General features: G+C 36.4%; 1 protein-coding gene across 1 annotated transcript in view; it reads right to left on the bottom strand.

Moving 5' to 3' along the window:
- The window catches only part of CCDC178 (coiled-coil domain containing 178), a 186,907-nt gene that overhangs the window by 50,192 nt on the left and 119,459 nt on the right, over positions 1-17,256 (bottom strand). Inside the window, 1 exon segment of the mRNA XM_075415276.1 lies at positions 16,601-16,750. Coding sequence (XP_075271391.1) covers positions 16,601-16,750 — 150 coding nt within the window.

The following is a 17,256-nucleotide window of genomic DNA, read 5'->3' as shown; positions in this document are numbered from 1 at the left end:
TTTTATGCAAAAAATGCTGGTGAGGCACAAGCATTTTTAATCAAATTAGTATGCAACATAAGGCAGCTGTGTATTCAAATGGGTTTTTAAGCAATTTGGTTGTTTTCTTTATAATAACAGGAAAGAACATTTTGATTTTGAAGGTGACAGAGGCAATATTACCAGAATTAAACAATCTGAATTAGCTTTTTCATGAAATGTAATATGTTTTATGCTTTTAGATGGGATGCTCCACTGCTTTCAGATGAGCCTTTCACTGTCACAGTCAATGGCCAGGAACAGAATAAGCTCTGGAGGTAGGATTATCCTCAAATTTAATTTTTTTTCGAAGAAGCTAATGGCAAATGTTTCTAGCAAACTTTAGGTGCATCTATGTTATAACTAGAGAACCAAGACAGGATATTAAAAGAAAAGATAAGTACGAAAATAGTAAACAAAGTTTGACAATTTGCTTTGCTTGAATTTGATGTCTGAAATGAATATAATCCCTAGAAAGCTTGTATATATATATAATATTATATAGTATATATTTTTGAGATACACATAGGAAGAAAACAATAGAAATCATTTGCATGTATAATATAGTGCCAAGGAATCATATCTTCCAAACATTTACATATTAGCTTGTGTAATATGATAGAGATTTCTGCCAGGTGTAGATGTGAATTTATTTCTGTTATATCTCAAGATGAGGAAATTTTCCTCTGTTCTATAAAACGGTAGTTTGAAACAGATCAACAAATGACAGTAGTTCACTAATACCGTAAATAATAATTTTCTGCAAAATGGTACAGCGAGTCCATATTTTATACCATTCATTGACTTTGGGGTCAAGTGTACTGCGTATACACTACAAGAAGGACATTGAGTTGCTGGAGTGTGTCCAGAGAAGAGCAACAAGGCTGGTGAAGTGTCTGGACTACAAATCTTACGAGGCGCAGCTGAGGGAACTGGGGCTGCCTAATCTGGAGAAGAGGAGGCTGAGGGGACACCCTATTGCTCTCTACAACTACCCAAAAGCAGGTTGCAGTGAGGCAGATGTTGGTCTCTTCTCCCAGGTAACTAGCGATAGGATGAGAGGAAATGGCTGCAAGTTGTGTCAGGGGAGGTTTAGATTGGACGTTAGGACAAACTTCCTTACTGAAAGAGTGGTCAGACATTGGAATAAGCTGCCCAGGGAAGTGGTGGAGTCACCATCCCCAGAGGTGTTCAAAAACCGTGTAGATGTGGCACTTCGTGACACGGTTTAGTAGGCATGGTAGTGTTGGGTTGACATTTGGACTTGATGATCTTAGAGGTCTTTTCCAACCTTAATGATTCTGTGATTCTATGATTCTACGAACACATTCATGGTCACATAATGAGAGACACAGTAAGAGGTTTGACGCCTGGCTGTGTCACATTGTTCCTAGAAGTAACCTAGAAAAGAGTACTGCTGGGATCCCAGTATGCAGAGGAAACTCCAGAGATATAGGGTACTGTAGGGAGCACTAGGAAAGCAGACTGCTTGTGTGGATGACAACAAGTAGTCATTCTTTCAGTGGAGCTGGAGGAAGATGCACATCCAAGATAACATTTCAAGATGGGAAATTTTTCTTGGGGTTTTTGTTGCTGTCTTTCCACAGCCATTTTGAGAACCTTAGAAATAGAGAAACACACATTTGGAATTAACTAAAGCAAACAAGTGGGGTCATAGCGGGATCAACACTGGACTTCTCAATAGAAGAACAAGAGGAAACTCATATTTTCTGCTAGTTCACCAATGCAGAAATTAGATTGCTGTTGTTTAAAATGATGTTTGGGTTCCTTTCTGATGTGTTACTTCAGCTAATTTTCTCTCATTGTCTGAAGGAAGTTAGGCATGCATCCCCGATACCAGAAAGGAAAGTACCACCCATGTCACTATGCTTATAATTTCTGAAGGCAACCTCTGAAAAAAAGATTCATAAGGGAAAGCAACAGGCCATAATTAGATAGCCTTTCTTATAGTTCTATAACCTCCAAGAATTGAGGTAAATAGTTAGGCAATATAAGATCTGTAATCACCTAGGAATAGAGGTAGAACATTCTGCAATATGTCAAGACAAAAAGAATCATTCAGAAAACTTCAGGCCGTTAGTGTTAGCCAGAATTCTTTTGCAACAATATTACTAGAAATAATGGTATGGGACAAGATTATAAGACATTTAGAAATGGGTGATTTAGTTAGGGGCAGACAGCATATATTCACTAAATTATGTTTGACAAACTAACTTGAATCTGATTATTTTAATGTTCTGTTGTTGAAGGAATGAATTAGTGTCTGCAATTTATCTGATTTTCCAAACTATATTTTAAGTTTGCCATGAAAGAGACCTAGTTTACAAAGGGGGAATTTCAGGCAGCTATTCAAATAGAGTGAAAATTATCTCAGGAAAATGAAAGAGCATGTCAATTAACAATAACACTTCAGGTGGAAAAACGTATACAATCAGCAGTCAATAAGCACCACTTTACTTGACCTATTACACAAATTGCACTGAAATCAATGTCAAGAATGGCTAGATTTAGTAGTAAAACATTAAGACTAACAAAATTACATTGGGTTACTGGGAAATGAATAGTAAAGCTGCATCAACACCGTTTATCTCTAAAAATCAGAACAGTTCTGGTGCTTTTTCATACTGTAATTCCTCATTCCCACCCTCTTTTTTGCATCCAGTCTTTCAGTCTTCAACTCAGCAAATACTTTTCAGAAACTGTGAATAATCCTTTTTTTTTAAAAGTGTTACATAACTTTAAAATATATGCTGCATTTATTCCAGCAGATCCCCAAACCTGGATTTATCTCTCGTGATTTGCAGGGATTCATACCCAAGAGCATGAGTCAATGTGCTACAGCTGATCCCCAGAGAAGTGAATTTCTAGCCTAGGTCATTGTTTCATTTCTGTCTTTGTCTTGTGGCAAGAACACATCACACTGCTGTCTTACAGACGTCTTCAATCAGGGCATTAGATATAATTTCTTCAGCCAAGCAAGGAAAAGTGGTTTGCCTTATATTCTTTTGGTTTAATTCCTAATAAAATATTTGTCTTAACACAGCCCTGAAATTCTTTAGCAAGTCCTCAGACTCAGCTCTAAGATTATTTGTTTTAAGACAAATTGACATATATTTTAATCCCATATTAACTTTGTAACCAAGACAGGTAAAGAGATCTTTGTGTCGTCTTTCAGAATCGATGGAATTACACTTTTTTGAGTGTACTTGGTAGGTCAGACTGAAAACATCTACCAACACCGCTCTGTGGAAAAGACTATATAAATTTCTTTTTAAAAGAGGTGTGAGAGAGTCTGTGAAGTTTCAGCTCCATGGCAGTATGTGAAGGTATCAGCCAGAGTGGCGACAGTTCCAGCATCCACCTGATGCCCAGCAGCACATCCCCCACCTGTCCTGCGTCAGGTACATGCAGGCAACTAAGTCTGCAAAGCCGTAATTTAGGGTGTAGATGTGGCTGCAGGTAAGCCCAGTTTTCCCAGTAAGTGTTCTGCCATATCAGGTCTCCAAGCTGGTACCCAGTGCAGGCAGCGTGCCAGCATGAGGGTGGAACCCCATGAGACTGCAGCTCCAATAATTTAGATTTGCTGAAGTCATCATGGAACCATGCTCTGAATGGCCCCAAGAAAGGTGGCTAATATCTACACTTAGGAGTATCTTCAGTGGGCCACCTGTTGTGGAACTCTGCATCCTCCTTCAGTCCTTTCTGACCTCAAATAGGTGTAGCCTCTTCCCCTGTCCCTCACCACTCCTGGTCATACTGTGTCGGTTTGCCTAAGGAGCTGGGGATCACTCACTCCAAAGCCATTGCCACAACACTGTGGCTTACTGCCATCGACCAAGAAGCAGCAACAGGTTACAACCAACTTAACTGTTTGTATGCCAGTGCATTTTTTTAATTTGAAGGGTGACATTGCGTGTCAGGTTGATTGAAAGACATATCCTTACTGAAAAGTGTCAGCTAGCTGCCAAAGGGAGATGCCAGAGTTTCACACCTCATTGAAGCAAAATGTTGTTTACTAACCCGTTACGCATCCAAGATAATTTCCGGGTACAGAAAGCAGCTTTATTTTAATAAAACTTCACTTACTCTCCTGGGTTGTATGTTCTGCTAGTTTCAAGGAAAAGATTAAATGCACGTAGACCTCCTCGAAGTTTTGAAAGATGAGAGTGACTTCAGCATGTAAGGTAGTCCCCTAAGGGACAGGAGCATGCACAAAAGCTGAAGCCCTGACAACCACCTTATCCAGAGGACAGCAGAGAGCTAGTTGAAGATGATGGGAATTGACATATGATTGCATCATAAATAGAGTAAATGTAGGTTTTCTTTTATTTTTATTTATCATTATTTGCATGTGTTGTAATTTTTTTATATTCTGACTTACAGACTCAACCTGAATTCAGACAAGAAAAATTTAAAGGAGCTAGGCAAAACTACTCTTCACAGAAGGGGGAGTGACACTACAAACGAGGCCTCTGGGACACCTCAACAAGTGTTCCAGTATTCCACCACATCCTCACTGTATCCAGAGAGTAAGGAAAAAGCTTCCATCTGTACCACGCAGGCCAGGTAGGAGTAGGAGTGCCAGAGGAACCAGGAATGGCTTGCAGTGACTGCCAGCAGCCTCAGAAGTCCCCAGACATGCAATGACATAGAGAGGTAAAAGATTCAACTGCGAAAATCATGCAGGCACTGCCCTCCACCATGCCAGGGTTAAGGATGCTCAAGAAGCAGAAGACTCAAATTCACATTCCTACTGTGACATTTAGAGTAGAGATTTGAAAGAAGATGTCGTATCTTTCAATTGCATGTTCAGCTCTGGGACCTACATTTTTCTGGGGTTGCTTCCTTCAGCATCACTGATGAAACTACTTTTTTTAGCATAATTTACTCAAAATTTCTTTCAAAGCAAGATTCTACTGTTAAACGGACACCTTAATGACTATGTAATCCTTTTCACCTCCTTCAAAACTAATTATTCACCATGTGTGACAATACAGTGAAACAAAGACAGATTTAGCCAAGGATAATTTGTAACCTGGTCACTCAGGCAGGTGTTCTTGGGAAAGGAGGGAACTTTATTTCCAAACATATTAATAGGATACTTGAACCCAGGAGGATACTGAGCATCTGAATTACTGACATTTAAGTGGGGAACTACTCCATCTCCCCTTGCTGAAAAATATCAAATGTGCTCTTTCGATCTACCCACTGGTTTCCGAATATCTTTTGTTTTTGATCAAAACAAATAAGCTGACAGTTTTCAGGAACTAAAATTTATTTTCTCCAACCTAAAACATTTCTTTTTCCTTTGTCCCAAATTATGAAAAACATAGTTTTAGATTAGCCTGAAACAAACTGGAAGAATTCTTGGTATTTGTTTCTAACTAAAAATTTACTTGCATAGCTCTGCTGTACCCATTGGCAGTACAGCCAGATTACAAAAGACTGCCCAAATCTCTTCTAGCATAATCTTTTATTCCAGCTGTTTCTACAGTTTACTTGCATGTAAATAATTACAGTTAACGTAATGTAATAGCGCAGATGGCTCACTAATGCTGTAGTCCAGACACTTTAACCTCAGAGGTACCATCATCAGATACTACTTTTAAATTTCCCAGGGGAGCAGGAACAAAGTTCCTAGCATGGTAAATAATTGCCAGTGACAAAGCCTGCTAAAATTGAAGAGGAATTTGACTCACCGTCAGTAGGAGACAGTAGAGGAATCAGAACAGCATGATGGGTCCCCTCATTCCCACCAGACATTGCTTTACTGACAGGAATCAAAATCAGCAATACTGGTAATTCTGTATTTTTCTTCTGTGGACCCATGCTAACTTCCTTCTGCTTCAAGTCTTTACTGTTCTTGGGAGACATCAGTACTTGGATACTTTGGCATAAGTCTCTCTAGCAAAGGCTTGAACTGATTCTGCACTGGCAACGGCAGCACATCAAGCTCCTTGTCTGGTTTTGGTTAAAACAGAACCGATTCTCTTTTAGTGAATCTTTCTTACAGCTAATTTCTTCTAAGTAAGAGCATTTTTCTGAAGCTGGCTGCATATTTTACAGACAGTGTCTGCTCCAAAACTGGTAACACTTAATGTTTATAGTTACACTGAGCTAACGGTAGGAAAGCAATGCAGAAAAAGGCCTCTGTTTATAATTATCACTATAGCAGCCAAGGTCACTGACAGATCTCTTAGGTCCCACAACTGAGGAGTCGGAAGGGGTCAAGGACTTGTTGACAGGCAGGTAGGCCTTGACCACAGACATGGGGGTGCCAGCCACGTGTGTCTTCTCAAACACGTGGCCACGCTTCCTGTTCAGCACACCATAGATGCCACCGGCCACCTGCTCCGGACACTGGATTTCCACTAGGTAGATGGGCTCCATCAGCCTGGGCTGAGCAGTGAGCATGCAGGCATACAGGCATCTCCTGGCAGTCGGAATGACCTGCCTGCCTCCGTGGTGTACAGCATCAGCGTGCAGGGTGACATCACGCACATCAAAATGCACACCACGCATGTTCTTCTCCTTCGTCGCCCACTGGAAGCTGGCCACCACAGTGTCCTTGATCTCGTTCAGGTACTACACTCCCTTGGTGATGTCAGTCAGGATGCTGGGGCCTGTGCCTTTGGGACCAAAGCACCACTCGTCCATGGCCGCCTTCTGGAGAGGACCCTGCTTGTTGTTCTGCCTGCAATCCTGATCCAGACTGCGATCCGTGCATTCCTGAGACCAGTTCCTGTCTGCTGCTGAGGCCAGTCCGGGACTGCCTGGTGCTGCCTGTATTATCAGTGCTACCAGTATTATTAGTGTCATTAATAAAACTTCTTATATTCATTTTGTCATTCTTTCTCCATTTTCCTCCTTTTCCCTTCCTCTGGTGGGAGGGCAGGGATTAATAAAGAGTGTCTGTCACTCAGTTTATTGACACCCTGCTTTAAACCATGACACTGCTTTTCTGCCACTTCAAAAATCAGGTTTTTTGGACAACATTCAGACCACTTTCTTCTCTAGACCTGTGATTTCTTATTTGATTGGCCCAACAATGCTCAAGAGATCTTAGTGGCTACACTAACACACTGTAAGAAAAGCACTGGCAGTAAATGGTTGATTGGGAGACCATAACACGATGAACTCCTTTCTGGTTTTATACCTTTTCTACTTGTTTCATTTGGTGAGGGATTTTAATCTGAAAGATGAGGAGGCGCATATGATAAAAAAAATATTTTTTTTTCGTATATTGCTTCCAGACAATCTGTACACTCTTACTATGTGCATCCAGCTTGTTCATGTGATGCTTTCCAAGAGCTATTGCCTAGATCCCTTGTTATTGTCAGGGGAAAATCCCCTGATTCTGCTATTCTTCCTATGGAGAGTGAGTTTTTTGAATCTCAATATTAATAATTTCAGGACTGCTGGGACAGAAGAATGGGCTTTTAGTACATTTCCTTCTCAGTTCCATGGATGCTTGCAATGGTGGGCAGCTAAATACCTAACAGAGGTAAACGTTGCCCATCTACATCACTGAGCTATTCAGGCCTTGCATAGTCTGTGGCAGCCTGTCATTCTTCTGCTCAGATGTGAAGCTTAATGAACAATGGTGATAATATCTCCAAAAGAGATCATGGCTGGTGATACACGATGAAGGTGTATCAGTCTGAAGAGGAGCACTGAATGCCAGAACATATTAATGTATGACATATACCAAAAGAGCCTAATCCATGTAGTTACTTTTTGTTGTGAGATAATCACAAGATCCTTGTTGTCGTACTGCTAATGAGGCCTTCAACCAAATCTGTATTAGGTTATTTTCTGAGTCTTTGTGAAAATGACTGATTTGGAAAGCTAATGTGATTCATACCATGCATCAGTTTCTTTCCACACTGTGTTTCAAAGCATAAAGTGATTCTACTTTCTCATTCCAAACTTCTATTTAAGGCTTCTCTCATTTCTTAAGTTAATCTTAAGATTAGTCATTAACATACCTGGTAGCCATAGTGCTGTCACTTTTCATAATATTTCTTATCCTCAACACATGAGATGGCAATTCTACCTGCTTTTATCACAAGATGGGATATTATCTACATGGACAAACTTGAACAAAAAAAGACTGCTGACAGCTGTAATAGTTTCCTTGAGATGGCTGCTTATAAAGAATTTCATTCTCCATACAAATTTCTTCATACATGAATCCTCTAGTAAATGAATTCGATAATTACTGTAAAATATAGAGCGGGTTAGTAGGATTGGAGCTGGCCAGCACATTGTTGGAAATTTTTTTCCCATTCTGATTTGAAAAAAAATGCAAAAAAAATAAATTTTGTGAAACCAAAAGCTTAGACTACTTTCCCCCCTCCCTTCCCCCCAAAACGCCAACATATAATATTTCTATGGTGAAATACATTCCCTGAGATCTCTGGTAGATCCAAGGGTTATAGCAGTTTCATAAGTGATCTAAATTTGTGGGAAATAATGAAAACTGAAAAGAATAATAATTGTTAGAATGAAAAAGTGCTATGACATCTAAACTTCCTATATCTGTGACAATTTAATACACCAGTCAAGAAATCTGGACACCTGATGTGCCATAGGTCTTTCCCCACTATCTTTACAACTAGCAGGCAGATTGCTGTTCTCAAACTCCTCAAATACTGTGTCTGCCACAATCTGCCTCACTGGGACAAGTGCTTTGGGGAGTTACCCAAACTGCAGAGGTGTGACTTAAAAACTGCCAGCTGGTTGCCTTGAGCCCCAACCATGGGCTACAGCTACTAAAGCTCCGGTTCCAGTAGAGGTCCTGGAGCCATACCTTTGCACAACTGGATCAGAGTATGCATAAATACATATGGATGTTCAACACAGTCAGTCAGCTGAGAATTGTTTTGTCGAACTTTTTCCAGCTAATTCTAGCTGAGACTGTTCTTGTTGATTTATGTTATTTTAATCCTTTCTGAGCGGAAAGCTTTAAGAAGGTGTAATATAAGTTTTCTACCAATTTCTAGAATAAGTTTGCATAACAAGGTGCATTAATCTTATATGTTAAACTATGGAGAATTTTTAAGTTTTTCAAGCATACAAGCATGGAAAATGTAGGCCTAATATGACTTTAACATAAGTACCCCTGATAAGGCATTTGGGATGAGTTACAGTGTAGGTGTGCTTTATAATCTTGAAAGATTCTAATAACTTTGTTTATGAGCTAAAAATGAAAGGAAAAGTATGATTTTTATTAATTTAGAGCATTTTGTTGGTTCTTTGCTGAAAATTTTTTTGGTCAGTTACTAAATGCTAAGTCAAGTTATTTTGACACCAAATATTTTTATAAAGTATTTGCAAGATTAAGCTGTAACACTGTGACTTTAATGAAGCTCTTAATTTAAGTTTGAAGTAAATGTGAATGAACGTGAATTTATGTAGCTAATAAGAATGAAATCTCAAACTATTAATCCATGTGGTTAAAAATGAATATGTAAAGCAGATAAAATAAGATATGGATATCTTTTGAACTTTTGAACTTTTCCTCAGGAATTTCTTTACTACTCTGCAAACATTCAGCCTCGCTATTTTACGTGTAAGTAAGAGAAAGAAAGTAAAAATTTTAAAGAAAAAAAATAGGGGGGGTTATTCTAACATCTCTGTAAAGTGTTACAGAACAAACCAGGGTTGTGTTAGCGGCAGTCAGCACATGTACATATATTTCCCTAGATTTTCCAAAATCTGGAATACTGGGATCAGGGTAAGGTTTACTTCCCAAGGCAAGTGTGTTGCAAAACTTGCCCAAAACTAAGTCTCCTAGTTAAATAATATTTTCACAGATACTTGAAACAAGACAGAAGATGTCACCCACCAGCTGACTGAGCACTGATCAGCCTCAGACCAGGTCTTTCCTGCAATACAGGCATACTGAAGTGTATGTGCATATTAGAAGGAAATGTCTAGTAGAAGTAGTGCTAATAATGTCCATCTCTTTCTACTTTGATTAGTAAAAGAGAGGTGCTATCCCAGTCTGTCTTTTCCTATTCTATTTGTCATGTGCTGAACAGAGTCTGGAAGAAGCATGTGGATATGAGAAAAAAAAAGAAACAATTATTCTTTTTAATTAAAGGTAGAATCTATTAGGAAATAATAAAGAGCTTATTCTTTAAGGTAAAAAGCTGCTAGTGGAAGAACTGAGCTCACACAAGTGTGTTTGATCTTGAAGTTACTGATACGCAGCAATTCAACACAAGGAAAAAGGTCTACTGATTAAATTATTTAATGCTTTACAAACTATAATTTTTGTTTATTGCCTGATACCTTTAAACTCAAAAGCTGACATCACAACCTCTTTAGCATCAAATCCTGTCAATATTGACCTGCAGTCAAACTTGCTGGCTTTGTGAAATTGAGGTCTATGCATTATGGCACCGCCATGCATGACCTCCTATTTAAAGACTGACTGCTGTAAGAAACCTGAGTCGTTACAGCTACTTCGAATATTTTGATTCCTCTTGTTTGTCTTGTTACCAGAGATGTCACTGAGGCAGAAAAGGTGGAAAGTATCATGAAAACATTTATGACTATGCAGGACAAAAAGCAGGTTTGCTTTGTCTTTTTGCTCCTGGCATTAGAGAACACACAATTTTAAAAATAAATCCCTAAATGACTTATCAAATTTTTATATTCCTTTTAGAAAAACACAGATTTCACTTCCTGTGATGGGATGTCTTCTGGGAGATTGTAGGATCTAACATTGAAGTCCTACAGACATCACTGTGTTCTGTGACTGTTTCTGTCCTATGCAACAGAACTGTAACCCAGCTAGCCTCCAATACGGCTGATGCATGTGGAAAGGAGACTGTCTTCTCTATAAATTAGCTCAATAACTTCCTTTTGCTATCAAACTAATAATTTGATTTGGCTGCCTGTTGTATTAATTTTCTGATCGAGTCATTTGAACTTATTGAGTTATTGATTCAAATTTAATTATAACATTAACTTGATGTTTACATTGTTTAAGTATAATTAGCTCAAAGAAAGTTTAGTAAATTTGCATAATAAAAAGCTTACTGAAGATACATTTTTTTCCTCATGTTTTCATATGACACTCGCTATTCTGTCAACCTACCACAGTATAAAAAGTCTAAAGGCAGAAAGAATCTCAGTTAAAAATACAGTAAATGACATATTTTTGCTTGTTGCACTGGCAAAAAAAAAAGTCAGCTCCATTATCCATATCTGTTCCTAATAAAAACAGCTCTAAAAGCTGGTTAAACATTTAATTTAAAAACAGATAAAATTTCTGATATTTATTCTATGATCATTTTCATTTCTTTCACACTGAATCCTTGACGGTTTTATTTTTCATTTAAGATTTGTAAGGAAACGGTGATAGGGGGGCATTTTTTGCCATAATCTTATCCATGCTTTCTCTGTTAGAATGGTGAAGACCTAAAGCAATCCAAGATCTCCACATAAGTGAACTGACTAAGCAAAAACACAATTTAGAGACAGAAATAATGGGTTTTTTATATGAGAATAGTTTTTTTTTCAGTTAGGTCAACGAATGGGAACAATAAAATCAGAAGGAATTAATTGACTAAACTGACATGTGCCCATTGTCAGATTTACTTTATCTTCTATTTGGTCTTTCTAAACAACAGGGAAATTATTTTTAAAATAATTATATCCCAGATAAGCAATATACTGAAGGCAGAAATACCCAAGAGAGCTCAGATTCAGATACGTGCATGAGAAAGACACGAAAATATGTTATCCACAAAAGCATAAAAGAACTTCCCTTGACTTGCATGACTTTTTGTATCAAGTATGCTACAGCAGTCTTTTGTTTCTAATATGAAACTATAGTAAGGATCATTGCACTAATGCATGAGGATTTGTGATAATGTTGCAGAAATTTTACTGTCAAAACTGAACTGCAATGTAATGACTTTTGTTATCATGGTTTCTAATAACTATTCAGCATGAATTGACCCTACATATGTTTTACTGCAATAATATGTCAGTTATCCAGAAAGTAAAAAAAAGAAACAGAAACCAGTAGACACCTCTGCCAGCCCTCAAACTCTTACTATAATGTGGCCACCTGAAGACAGCAGATTGTGAATGAAAGAATGAATATTTTATTTTTTAAAGCAATTATAATTTGCATTAAGACTATTTTTAAATAAGAGTTATGCAAACAAAAACAATTACCAAAGTTTTGTAAGACTGTGACACTTGCAGTGTTAAGGACAGATTCAAGTAAACAGCTTCTTAACATACAATCACATCGCATACCTCTATATTCAGGAATCAACTTTAATTTCACTGTGTGAAAAATGTCGATGTCTACACTACAACCATTGATATGTTAGCATAATACCTTGCAAGTGTCAAATTTTGCTTACGGAATAGATATCCAAAGATTGTTCAGTACAAAAAGAACAATGTGGTAAATTATCAGACTTGCTCTTAAACCATAATCATATTCCTGGTGCTAATATGCTAGGCCATAGAGATTTCCAGTAGAAACTGCTGTTAGATATTTGCAGTGCAGAAGCTGTATTAGGCAAGATTTTGTTATTAAAAGGCTACCACATAAAGACCAACCTACAAATGTTTTACACACAGGATTTTGCTTCACCAAAATACACATGTAAATACTAATAATCTGTCAACATTATGAAAAAAATATCTAACTACCTTCAAAAGCAGATGTTTAGGGAAAGTATCAGGCACTAGATAGAATATATTTAAAGATAACGTCAAGATCCACCACAGTTTATTCCAGTGTCATCTAGAAAAGATGAAATTGTGTGATTCACGTTATGATGAAGCTAGCACAATCAACATGACAGACATGCCATTGATCAGTGGAAGTTACATATAAGGGAAACCATATTAAAGATTGTCCTTGTGGAGGGAAGCGATTTTCTCAAAGAGAGTGACCTATTCAGAAAAACAAATTGAGAATAAGAGTATCTGAAGAACTACACAGGAACACCTTTCTTGTCCAGAGTGATATTTGACTGCTTTGACATTTGATCAAACTAAACATTAGGATAAATATAAATGCTTTATGGTAGTGATTATATATGTAATAAAGTATCTTTGCAGACAGAAAAATATTTGATTTTTTGTTAATGAAACTAAATATTATGTATTACTGGTCTGACCAGCAACTATCCAAAAACATGATACATTTTAAAAACAGAAAATTAATTAGGTAAGAAAAACATAATTCAAAAGTCATATAGTTATTACATCTTTACAGTCATCAAAAATCTCTTCAAAATACTGTCTAGAGATAGGACATTCTAGTTTGTGTTACAAACGAACTTTAGCAGATTCTACAGTCTTTGGCACAGAATAAGAATATGGTTTAAAAACCTTCCAATCTTGAACGTGATTTAAAAAATAATACTAAGTTAAAGGAATATAATGGTAGCTCATAATTTTTGAAATATCTGCATTTAGGAGTTTACTTTTCAGACACTCTGTGGTGAATATCCGCCTATAAGCTTAACTTGTTTGTGTTCGATAACACAAAACCCAATGGCTCCAAACATCCATGCAGAGAAAAGTAATACTGAAAAACTGAACATCAGCACTGTAAATAGGAATGAAACCAGAAAAGGTTTCTTACATGCATGATGCTAGGCTTGTATATACCCACAGTGTATTTCTGAAACACTTGTCTTGAAGAACCAAGGTCTGGTTAATACCAGAAGCAAGGAAAATATCTGAGGTTACAATTTGACAAATAGACTTCTTACATAACATACACACTACAAAATTAACAAAAACTTACTGTAGCTTTTAAACTTCTTTTAAAATTCTGATGAAAACAATGAATCATCACCCCTTACATTTGTCATATTATGTATTCCATTCTACTTCACAGAAACTTTATTCTCCATTTAGATTACCTCATCTAATCTCACTTCACACCACTTCATGTCATTTCCGCCCAAGAGCATACCTTTGTATTCCCTATGCAGAAGCAGGTATTATGCTTTGTCTGGGCACAGGCCCTCTGTTCAGCAATGTATATCTCCTCCACTCAATAAGTGCACCTTCCTCAGTGCAAAGAAGCTTACAAAGTCATGACGAAACATCTTACCAAACCATTATTTCACCCATCTTCAATATGTGGCCTTTGCTGGGGCTGAACAAAGCAGCTACTTAGGACCCCAATGCAGATGTACTTTATCAGTTAGAGCAGTTACTATATCCAGTCAAAATTACGCAGCATTTGTAAAAATTGGCTTCTAATTTTGAGTAATTATGTATACAGGGAAGGAAGTTCTCAGGATTTTGGAAAGGATGAACACCTTTCTTTTTTTTTGAATGTTCATGTCAGTGTAATGCACCTAGAAAAATCGTTACCTTGACACTCCTCAAGAACTGGCTTTCTGTTGCAGTTGTAATTTGCTTATTAGCAAAAACCTAAGAAGAAAATACAGCTTCTTTTTTTAGGAGCTATATATATGTAATCAACATGGTTTTTTCCTTTTTGTTATAATTTCTAAATAGTTTTTTAAGTGATAATGGTAGAAATATTTTGTTTTAATAGTTGGACTAGTTCATTTAACAAAGTGAAGAGTTATCAAAAAGCAAATTAGATTAGTTGTCTCTGTAATCCTCAAATTAATATTGTGAATATCATTTCTCTTCACACATATACCACTGCTGAATGGCACAGAGGACTGTCAGAAATTCTAAACATTGCCATCACTAATTTCTAATCTAACACAAGCTATACGGATTGTAATGCTGATTATAAGCTCCTATAGAATAGCAACATACTCATAACAATTTTCTTCATAAACAAGATTTTAAAAAGCCAAACAAATGATTATATAGCACTGCTGATGGAGCTAGACCCTGTTGGTATTGCATTGCTGTTTTGCTATATTTTACTATGTTTGTTTCATTGTATTCAAATTGAGATGGAAAAATGCAATAATACATGCCAACTCATTTGCAGTTTTCTTTGCTTCCAGACTACATCATTGAGGTGCGTGATAATATCATCCATACCATGTCCAGAAGAGGTAAACTGTTGAGTGGGAAATCTGTTTTACAAATATTACCAAGGACTATTAAATTCTGAGAATGTAGAAGACAGATATTCTTACTTCCAAAGAAATAAAAGATCCAGACTATAACATAACATAACATAGATATATTTTCCTGTAGAAAGGCTTGAAGACAGTGTGCCCTAATCCTGCATGCAGAAAAAAATACTTTAAATTCCTTCTAGAATCCAGCCCTTTTAAGTAAACACTTCAATACTCATAGCATTGCCTCTGCTATCATATTGAAAGAACATAATTGACACTCACTTGGTGAAGAAAGACAGGCAATAATTTTTTCTATTTTTCATATTTTAAGTCTCCAACTTGTTCTCCAAATATGGTTATCCCTAAGAATATATGACTTAAAACCAAGTTTTGTTCTTAAAATATTGAAGGGCTATGTAGTTAACAAGAATATTTTGGAAGGGATTTTCTTAGTTATATTTGTCAGGAACAAACTGAATACACTGAATTTTAAAATTAGAGATCAACTGAGGTAGTATACGAGGAAATGAGCAATGGATGAAGATATGGGTAGAAGACATAAAATGGATTGATAAAAGTACTAGCAAATAATTTGAATTTCACATCTAATTTATTTATTTGAAGACTTCTATACCGTACTTTTAGAGAACAGACTAAAATAAAAATATATCAGGACCTGGTTCCTACATAAATGACCTGAGTGAATAAAGATTCTTACCTGAAATCACTGATGTGAACTTAAGGTCTGTGAGCATGACTTAAATGCATATTAATTTTCAGAAACACAGACATGAAAGGCAAGTAATAACGTGACTAGAATATTTGAACAACACTATTTAATTGATCATAGTTTGTACTGATACACTGATAGACTTGTATTTTGAGAGCTATCTATAAATACAAAGAAAAGAGACAGAAAAGACTTTTTCTGTGAAATGGCTTTACTTTTCCATGACAAAGTTTTACATCTCTTGACTCAGGTTCCACAGGTTTCACTGTTATATTTAAGAAAAAAAAAAAATCTATCCTTTTAAATGTAAGTAGTTAGTCAACAAGACATTACACCTGGCCAATATACCTCCATTCTGGATGTTCTTCAAACTAGCTTTTACCATTTTTCATTTTCATTTGACTGTTTTCCAAACTAAAGGCTTAGAGAGTCTGACTGTAGCTGGCGTAAAACACAATTTCCACAGAAAGTGTTTTATGGAGAATGATACGGTACATTTTAATTACTGCATGATATATTTACATAAAAAATAAATACATTTCAGGTGCAAAAGTGGAATTCATGAATAATGAATTTCAAATACCTTACATGAACTACTCTGTAAAAATAAAGAAAAACCAGCAAGCAAGTAAAAAAATGAAAATACGAAAAGTGTGAAATAGCCGAGAAGAAAATAAGAATTATTACTAGCAAGTATTCTATTGATACTAAGTAGCTGCATTGATCAAATGAATTTTACAGATTAGATAAATGAATTGAATGAGTGATCTTCTCTGTTTACCTGCTGATGATCTCTAACGGCAGCTTCCACCCTGATTCTATTTTCATAGAGTTCCGTGAGGTCTTCTTTACTGTTTAAGTAGTAGTCCTGAAAGATTTTATATTCTTGAGCTAACCACTGATTTTCTTTAATTATTTGCTCCAGAGCAGCCTAAACAGAAAAGTAAGAGTACACTTACTGCAAAATACCTTTTTAAAAATAAAATTCTAGGTCACTTCCACAGTTTCTCTGATTCATTCACTTATGAACATCTGCAAAACATAGATGACAAGATTATGGTCTCAGTGAAACAAATGGAAAAACTGCAAATTAATTTCAAGTGGTTAGGAATTTGCTGAATATATTTATACTGAAGTGAATGTTATTAATGCATCATTTCTACAGAAAATTATGTTGTAAATAGTAACAGTAGAAACTACTGAAAAGAATACACTCTCTACCTTGCTACATAAGACCTTTCTGCATAGAAATTATTTTAACTCCCAGAGAATACATCAAATTCTTCACCCATATTTTACTTTTCAAAACTCTTGTTTTCCAACTTATTTGTAAAACTGACACGACACAATACTCATGTATATTCTTAATAATTTTAATGCTTCTAATTTTATTAACTTGATTTTAAAGACTAATGTAGTTTCTGACTCTCATAGTTT

The sequence above is a fragment of the Opisthocomus hoazin genome, chromosome 3 (genome assembly GCF_030867145.1).
Source record: "Opisthocomus hoazin isolate bOpiHoa1 chromosome 3, bOpiHoa1.hap1, whole genome shotgun sequence".
In the NCBI taxonomy this organism is placed as follows: Eukaryota; Metazoa; Chordata; class Aves; order Opisthocomiformes; family Opisthocomidae; genus Opisthocomus; species Opisthocomus hoazin.
This window is presented reverse-complemented; position numbering and strand designations above follow the sequence as displayed.